Below are 10192 nucleotides of genomic sequence, written 5' to 3'. Positions count from 1 at the left end.
GATAACAGGAGTATACAGGAGGTAAGCAGAGTATACAGGAGATAAGCAGAGTATACAGGAGGTAAGCAGAGTATACAGGAGTATACAGGAGATAACAGGAGTATACAGGAGATAAGCAGAGTATACAGGAGGTAAGCAGCGTATACAGGAGTATACAGGAGATAACAGGAGTATACAGGAGGTAAGCAGAGTATACAGCCGGCAGGAGCCGCAATCCCTGTCCATGGTGCTGAAGACTTCTCTGCCACACACAACATGGTCGCCGCCTCCGTGACGTCACTTCCGCCCTCCACTAAATCTGTGTTTACATGCTGAGCTGTGCATGAGCGACCCCCGAGGACACAGGAGGGGCCCCTGAGACAGCCCAGCACCAGGAGCAGAGCCAGGGGCCACACTGCGGCCATGAAGGTGAGACTGGGGGGTGTGGGGAGATCTCCTCATACCAGGTCCTGTCTGTGAGATCCCAGCAGAGAAGCCCAAGTAGTCAGTCAGAGCTGTGAGAACTACAACCCCCAACATGAGAGGAGAAGTAATATACCACAGCGGGGGAGACGGGTCTGATGTCAGCCAAGCCCACATGTACTAAAGGGGGCATCTAACTATAAGGCCTGTATGTACACATAGGTAATGGGGTGATAGAGAAGACCCCTATATATACCCCTATATACCATAGAGCTCAGCTTCTCTATTATATACACCTATATATCACACAGCTCAGCTTCTCTCCTATCATATACCCCTATATATCACACCGCTCAGCTTCTCTCCTCTATTCTATACCCCCATATACCACACAGCTCAGCTTCTCTCCTCTCTCCTATACCCCTATATACCACACAGCTCAGCTTCTCTCCTATTATATAACCCTATATATCACACAGCTCAGCTTCTCTCCTCTATCCTATACCCCTATATATCACACAGCTCAGCTTCTCTCCTCTCTCCTATACCCCTATATATCACACAGCTCAGCTTCTCTCCTCTATCATATACCCCTATATACCACACAGCTCAGCTTCTCTCCTCTATCCTATAACCCTATATATCACACAGCTCAGCTTCTCTCCTCTATCATATACCCCTATATACCACACAGCTCAGCTTCTCTCCTCTATCCTATACCCCTATATATCACACAGCTCAGCTTCTCTCCTCTCTCCTATACCCCTATATATCACACAGCTCAGCTTCTCTCCTCTATCCTATAACCCTATATATCACACAGCTCAGCTTCTCTCCTCTATCATATACCCCCATATACCACACAGCTCAGCTTCTCTCCTATTATATAACCCTATATATCACACAGCTCAGCTTCTCTCCTCTATCCTATACCCCTATATATCACACAGCTCAGCTTCTCTCCTCTATCATATACCCCTATATATCACACAGCTCAGCTTCTCTCCTCTATCCTATACCCCTATATATCACACATCTCAGCTTCTCTCCTCTATCCTATACCCCTATATATATATCACACAGCTCAGCTTCTCTCCTCTATCATATACCCCTATATATCACACAGCTCAGCTTCTCTCCTCTATCATATACCCCTATATACCACACAGCTCAACTTCTCTCCTATTATATAACTCTATATACCACACAGCTCAGCTTCTCTCCTATCATATACCCCTATATATCACACAGCTCAGCTCCTCTCCTCTATCCTATACCCCTATATATCACACAGCTCAGCTTCTCTCCTCTATCATATACCCCTATATATCACACAGCTCAGCTTCTCTCCTCTATCATATACCCCTATATACCACACAGCTCAGCTTCTCTCCTATTATATAACCCTATATATCACACAGCTCAGCTTCTCTCCTCTATTATATAACTCTATATACCACACAGCTCAGCTTCTCTCCTATCATATACCCCTATATATCACACAGCTCAGCTCCTCTCCTCTATCCTATACCCCTATATATCACACAGCTCAGCTCCTCTCCTCTATCCTATACCCCTATATATCACACAGCTCAGCTTCTCTCCTCTATCATATACCCCTATATATCACACAGCTCAGCTTCTCTCCTCTATCATATACCCCTATATACCACACAGCTCAGCTTCTCTCCTATTATATAACCCTATATATCACACAGCTCAGCTTCTCTCCTCTATTATATAACTCTATATACCACACAGCTCAGCTTCTCTCCTATCATATACCCCTATATATCACACAGCTCAGCTCCTCTCCTCTATCCTATACCCCTATATATCACACAGCTCAGCTTCTCTCCTCTATCCTATACCCCTATATATCACACAGCTCAGCTTCTCTCCTCTATCCTATACTCCTATATATCACACAGCTCAGCTTCTCTCCTCTATCCTATACCCCTATATATCACACAGCTCAGCTTCTCTCCTCTATCCTATACCCCTATATACCACACAGCTCAGCTCCTCTCCTCTATCCTATACCCCTATATATCACACAGCTCAGCTTCTCTCCTCTATCCTATACCCCTATATATCACACAGCTCAGCTTCTCTCCTCTATCATATACCCCTATATATCACACAGCTCAGCTTCTCTCCTCTATCCTATACTCCTATATATCACACAGCTCAGCTTCTCTCCTCTATCATATACCCCTATATACCACACAGCTCAGCTTCTCTCCTATTATATAACCCTATATATCACACAGCTCAGCTTCTCTCCTATTATATAACCCTATATATCACACAGCTCAGCTTCTCTCCTATTATATACCCCTATATATCACACAGCTCAGCTTCTCTCCTATTATATACCCCTATATATCACACAGCTCAGCTTCTCCCCTATTATATAACCCTATATATCACACAGCTCAGCTTCTCTCCTATTATATACCCCTATATATCACACAGCTCAGCTTCTCTCCTCTATCATATACCCCTATATATCACACAGCTCAGCTCCTCTCCTCTATCCTATACCCCTATATACCACACAGCTCAGCTTCTCTCCTCTATCATATACCCCTATATACCACACAGCTCAGCTTCTCTCCTATTATATAACCCTATATATCACACAGCTCAGCTTCTCTCCTATTATATACCCCTATATATCACACAGCTCAGCTTCTCTCCTCTATCCTATACCCCTATATACCACACAGCTCAGCTTCTCTCCTCTATCATATACCCCTATATATCACACAGCTCAGCTTCTCTCCTATTATATACCCCTATATATCACACAGCTCAGCTTCTCTCCTCTATCCTATACCCCTATATATCACACAGCTCAGCTTCTCTCCTCTATCCTATAACCTTATATATCACACAGCTCAGCTTCTCTCCTATTATATACCCCTATATATCACACAGCTCAGCTTCTCTCCTCTATCCTATAACCCTATATACCACACAGCTCAGCTTCTCTCCTCTATCATATACCCCTATATATCACACAGCTCAGCTTCTCTCCTCTATCCTATACCCCTATATATCACACAGCTCAGCTTCTCTCCTCTATCCTATAACCTTATATATCACACAGCTCAGCTTCTCTCCTATTATATACCCCTATATACCACACAGCTCAGCTTCTCTCCTCTATCATATACCCCTATATATCACACAGCTCAGCTTCTCTCCTCTATCCTATACCCCTATATATCACACAGCTCAGCTTCTCTCCTCTATCCTATACCCCTATATATCACACAGCTCAGCTTCTCTCCTCTATCCTATAACCCTATATATCACACAGGTCAGCTTCTCTCCTCTTTGCAGTTTTCTAGCACATTCTCAGTCTTTCCTTCTTCCTGACGCATTGTGTAGATTTTATAAAGGTGAGAATTTCAGTTTGTTCTGGGCAGATGAAGCCGTCGTCCATCTCTGTAAAAGTAGAAATAAATCCGTTATGTCAGAGATAATAATCATTCTTATGGACGCGCGACTCCTCCTTCATGTGCCAGTTCTAGACTTTTGTTACCGACACATTGCAGGACTTAGGCTCTTGTCCCAGCATTTCACCCTCGGCTATAAGTGAGAGCTTCAGTTTCTGCCTGCAGATCAGGCCCCGCCTCCAGTGCACTTGCAGGCTGATTTGCATGACCATAAAATAATGAAACTCTCTCCAAGGCTTCATCAGTTTGTGGCCACAAAGGTCTATTTCTGCCCCTATTCAGGGCCCCTGTATGGCCCTATTATTGGTTTGGGAGACATTTCTGTCCTGACACATTCCCTTTAAAGCAGTCTTCCATTTTTAATTTCAGTAATCCCCGCACCTTTAAATTGTTAGATGTAAACTTGTGACATGTTCCAATATGTCAGCCCTTCGTTGTATTTTTTTTTATATTTACTGTATTTTTTTTTTTTATATTTTTCTTCAAGGGATCAACATCTGAAATATTGGAAGATGAAACTGCAGTGACAGATGAAGAGGAGACTCCAGGCCCCGCCCCCGAGGAACCTGCAGGTAAGACGCAATGAGATTAATAAGTCATCCTGCTAAAACACAGTGCACCGTTCCTTCCTTTCCTCTGTCAGTAGTTACAGGGCTAGCGCCCCCTGGATTTGTCTGCTTGAGGTTGTGTCTCAATGGTAACAAACTGCAAACACTTTGTAGTCAGACTCGGCCGTGGTAATTCCTTATGTCTTTCCCCTACTTATACTAATGCAGATGGGCGGACGTCACGGAAGGATGTGTGACCGCAGGATCAGACAGCAGAATTTGCTTGCAGGTTGTTACCGTGCGGACACATAGGGTGGAATATTATCTGTATATGGAGAGGGATCTGATATTTGTAGCACCAGTTTAGGTGCACCGGAGCAGTAAAATATCCAGATTACTGGCAAGGTTTGATGCAGGGTCAAGGGATGGACGTTCGGCAGGTTTCGATTGTGGGGTTCATTGTGATGTGAATCAGGGGTGCATGTGGTCTGAGAGTCGTGGTCTCTATTCTGGGGTGAGGGGGTTGAAGTCAAATTCTAATCTTATACATATCTACCCTTATACATACAGTCCTATGAAAAAGTTTGGGCACCCCTATTAATCTTAATCATTTTTAGTTCTAAATATTTTGGTGTTTGCAGCAGCCATTTCAGTTTGATATATCTAATAACTGATAGACACAGTAATATTTCAGGATAGAAATGAGGTTTATTGTACTAACAGAAAATGTGCAATATGCATTAAACCAAAATTTGACCGGTGCAACAGTATGGGCACCTCAACAGAAAAGTGACATTAATATTTAGTAGATCCTCCTTTTGCAAAGATAACAGCCTCTAGTCGCTTCCTGTAGCTTTTAATCAGTTCCTGGATCCTGGATAAAGGTATTTTGGACAAACAATTCAAGTTCAGTTAAGTTAGATGGTCGCCGAGCATGGACAGCCTGCTTCCAATCATCCCACAGATGTTCAATGATATTCAGGTCTGGGGACTGGGATGGCCATTCCAGAACATTGTAATTGTTCCTCTGCATGAATGCCTGAGGATTTGGAGCGGTGTTTTGGATCATTGTCTTGCTGAAATATCCATCCCCGGCGTAACTTCAACTTCGTCACTGATTCTTGAACATTATTCTCAAGAATCTGCTGATACTGAGTGGAATCCATGCGACCCTCAACTTTAACAAGATTCCCGATGCCGGCATTGGCCACACAGCCCCAAAGCATGATGGAACCTCCACCAAATTTTACAGTGGGTAGCATGTGTTTTTCTTGGAATGCTGTTTCTTTTTGGACGCCATGCATAACGCCTTTTTTTATAACCAAACAACTCAATTTTTGTTTCCAAAATGAAGCTGGCTTGTCCAAATGTGCTTTTTCATACCTCAGGTGACTCTATTTGTGGCGTACGTGCAGAAACGGCTTCTTTCTCATCACTCTCCCATACAGCTTCTATTTGTGCAAAGTGCGCTGTATAGTTGACCGATGCACAGTGACACCATCTGCAGCAAGATGATGCTGCAGCTCTTTGGAGGTGTCTGTGGATTGTCCTTGACTGTTCTCACCATTCTTCTTCTCTGCCTTTCTGATATTTTTCTTGGCCTGCCACTTCTGGGCTTAACAAGAACTGTCCCTGTGCTCTTCCATTTCCTTACTATGTTCCTCACAGTGGAAACTGACAGGTTAAATCTCTGAGACAACGTTTTGTATCCTTCCCCTGAACAACTATGTTGAACAATCTTTGTTTTCAGATCATTTGAGAGCGGGCTGTCCATGCTCGGCGACCATCAAACTTAACTGAACTTGAATTGTTTTGTAGAAAGAAATGGTCCAAAATCCCTTCATCCAGGATCCAGGAACTGATTAAAAGCTACAGGAAGCGACTAGAGGCTGTTATCTTTGCAAAAGGAGGATGTACTAAATATTAATGTCACTTTTCTGTTGAGGTGCCCATATTTTTGCACCGGTCAAATTTTGGTTTAATGCATATTGCACATTTTCTGTTAGTACAATAAACCTCATTTCAATCCTGAAATATTACTGTGTCCATCAGTTATTAGATATATCAAACTGGAATGGCTGCTGCAAACACCAAAATATTTAGAACTAAAAATGATTAAGATTAATAGGGGTGCCCAAACTTTTTCATAGGACTGTATATACCCTTATACATATACACCCTTATACATATACACCCTTATACATATATACCCTTATACATATACACCCTTATACATATACACCCTTATACATATATACCCTTATACATATATACCCTTAGCCTTGCACTTCCTGTTCTGCAGAGATCACTTCTCAGGAGGGATTACAATGGCTGGTGACACTTCTGTATAGCAGCAGATCCACCAATAATAGTAAGGGATTCTCAGCTCTCCTCCGACCCCTGCGCAGGTCACAGAGCATGCCCACAACACCCTCCTTAGTAGCCAATGGAGGGGATTTATCAGGAGCAGCATGTTCCACTCCAGTCTTTCTGATCCCTGCACTGGCGGTGAATATGGCCAATGTATTGATTTACTTTTGTGTCTGTAAATGGACAGAAAGGGATTTTTTTTCCATTGATCTCTATGCAAGCAGATGTCCGTGGCGTCCAATCACATCACATACGTTTAATGGATCTGTCAAACGGGTGTAAAATCTCAATGTGAGTGGACCCTAAATCTGGCAGGGTTGATGGCTCCGCCCGCCGCGAGTCCTCCTCACACCCCTCGCTGACTACAAGTCACTTTTGCTGCCACATTTTGTCACAAATGGAGTTTAAAAAGTTGCATCTTAAAGATATTGGGGGAGGGGCACTCTATAGGGCTGGGACTAAGTGAGGGATCCATTTATACGGAATCGACATTAAGTAATGGGGTATCGTGCGCCCCCCTCGGATTCTCTGAGCCATGGGGTGGGGGATGACATAAGAAGTCCCATTACTGACTGAGTAAATTTAATTTTTATACTTGGCCCCCATCTAACATGTGACTAGTGATTGGCTGCGTCTCGGGGACCCCACAATCCTAGGTGAAGGTAGTGATTGTACAATAACTTAGGTCTGGGGTCCTATAAGGACATATTGTTGGGGTCTGTAATCCCTTATTGAATAGTGACTGTCATTGTATCCGTTAGTGGGATAGTAACACAGTCACAGTGTCTGATCTCTGGGGGTCCTGTCACAGTGTCTGATCTCTGGGGGTCCTGTCACAGTGTCTGATCTCTGGGGGTCCTGTCACAGTGTCTGATCTCTGGAGGTCCTGTCACAGTGTCTGATCTCTGGGGGTCCTGTCACAGTGTCTGATCTCTGGAGGTCCTGTCACAGTGTCTGATCTCTGGGGGTCCTGTCACAGTGTCTGATCTCTGGAGGTCCTGTCACAGTGTCTGATCTCTGGAGGTCCTGTCACAGTGTCTGATCTCTGGGGGTCCTGTCACAGTGTCTGATCTCGGGGGGTCTTGTCACATTGTCTGATCTCTGGGGGTCCGGTCACAGTGTCTGATCTCTGGGGGTCCTGTCACAGTGTCTGATCTCGGGGGGTCCTGTCACAGTGTCTGATCTCTGGGGGTCCTGTCACAGTGTCTGATCTCTGGGGGTCCTGTCACAGTGTTTGATCTCTGGGGGTCCTGTCACATTGTCTGATCTCGGGGGGTCCTGTCACAGTGTCTGATCTCGGGGGGTCCTGTCACAGTGTCTGATCTCTGGAGGTCCTGTCACAGTGTCTGATCTCTGGGGGTCCTGTCACATTGTCTGATCTCGGGGGGTCCTGTCACATTGTCTGATCTCGGGGGGTCCTGTCACATTGTCTGATCTCTGGGGGTCCGGTCACAGTGTCTGATCTCTGGGGGTCCGGTCACAGTGTCTGATCTCTGGGGGTCCGGTCACAGTGTCTGATCTCTGGGGGTCCTGTGCACAGGAGTGGGGGGGTCTCGGGTCTCCTTTATGAGGTTAGACATACACAGTCTATGGCATTCAGTCCCTACATTCTTGTATATATGATTGAAGTGCCATAGAGTTGCATAGTATATAGTTATATACTATACAGTTACACTATAGACAGTATACAGGCATAGAGTGACACTATAGACAGTATACAGGCATAGAGTGACACTATAGACAGTATACAGGCATAGAGTGACACTATAGACAGTATACAGGCATAGAGTGACACTATATACAGTATACAGGCATAGAGTGACACTATATACAGTATATACAGGCATAGAGTGACACTATATACAGTATACAGGCATAGAGTGACACTATAGACAGTATACAGGCATAGAGTGACACTATAGACAGTATACAGGCATAGAGTGACACTATATACAGTATATACAGGCATAGAGTGACACTATAGACAGTATACAGGCATAGAGTGACACTATATACAGTATATACAGGCATAGAGTGACACTATATACAGTATACAGGCATAGAGTGACACTATAGACAGTATACAGGCATAGAGTGACACTATAGACAGTATACAGGCATAGAGTGACACTATATACAGTATATACAAGCATAGAGTGACACTATATACAGTATACAGGCATAGAGTGACACTATAGACAGTATACAGGCATAGAGTGACACTATAGACAGTATACAGGCATAGAGTGACACTATATACAGTATATACAGGCATAGAGTGACACTATATACAGTATACAGGCATAGAGTGACACTATATACAGTATATACAGGCATAGAGTGACACTATATACAGTATACAGGCATAGAGTGACACTATATACAGTATATACAGGCATAGAGTGATACTGTTTATACAGGCAGAGGCGCCCGGCTGTCCCAGCTTACTATATGGCGGTTTTTCTTTCCTCGGCTCCATTGCCGTCACTTTCTTATTAGTCTTATTATAAAACAAACATATTGGGTGAGTGCGAGCGCGGAGATAAACGTCAGGGATTATTAATTGCTTCTGGATTAAAAAAGTACAAATCCTGTGATTCTGAATTAATTCCTTCTGAAGCTTAGAAAGTAAATTCTATAGAAAGGCAGAGCCGGAATTAACTCTGAGCTCCGAGACAACAGAAGATTTACCTCCGCCCCGTGAAATCCCACATATCATGTCCCTGGACCGAGTCACAAACCCAGCTCTGCTACATCTGTACAGAGGACATGGCGGCCTGTGCGGCAGCGTGTGACCAGCAGAGGGCAGCAGCACTCCATATAGGACCAGTCACCGGAGCGGCTCCGGCAGGCCGGGGCATTGACTGCAGTCAGATATCAGATCAAAGTCTCATCAAGTACCAAGATGGTGTTTGCTGGCACGTACGTGTAGTTCAGGGGCGACCTCCACTAAGACATGGCTGCCGCATATCCTGCACCCCAAAGGCAGGTCGTTTATTGCCGAAATTATCTCTTTTAAGTGATTTTATAGTCCTTTGTATGCGGCACAATACGGGATTCCCTGAGCAGAGCGGCCGATCCCTGCCCGCCCATTCTACTAGGGAATGGCGCGGATACAAATTGCATGTACTTAGGTGTGTACAAGGGAATGACATCGATTATTTGGTGACAATGGCGCAGGCGAAAAGTGTGAAGTCACTTCGTGAAGATGATGTGTAAGGAAAATCCGAGCAACCGCGACAAGGGCCAAAATGTGATGGTAACGCCCGGGGCAGAGAAGTTCCAACATGGCAGATTGTGGGGTGTCAAATACAATACCTTTGAATTTCCCTACAGCGCCTCCGCAGAAGAAATGAAGCATTACACGCAGGATGATCCGCTCTGTATTTAATGTGTGGGGCCCCC

At 44.4% G+C, this 10192-nt stretch overlaps 1 protein-coding gene across 1 annotated transcript in view; it reads left to right on the top strand.

Annotated features, from left to right (window-relative positions):
* Positions 1-296: 296 nt before the first annotated feature.
* The window catches only part of LOC142212756 (transmembrane protein 263-B-like), a 94806-nt gene continuing 84910 nt past the window's right edge, over positions 297-10192 (top strand). The window contains exons 1-2 of the mRNA XM_075280785.1: positions 297-408; positions 4357-4441. Of these exons, the coding sequence (XP_075136886.1) occupies positions 403-408; positions 4357-4441 (91 nt within the window). The 5' untranslated portion in view covers positions 297-402. The remainder of the gene's footprint in view (positions 409-4356; positions 4442-10192) is intronic.

Source organism: Leptodactylus fuscus, chromosome 7 (assembly GCF_031893055.1).
Source record: "Leptodactylus fuscus isolate aLepFus1 chromosome 7, aLepFus1.hap2, whole genome shotgun sequence".
NCBI classification, from domain to species: domain Eukaryota; kingdom Metazoa; phylum Chordata; class Amphibia; order Anura; family Leptodactylidae; genus Leptodactylus; species Leptodactylus fuscus.
This window is presented reverse-complemented; position numbering and strand designations above follow the sequence as displayed.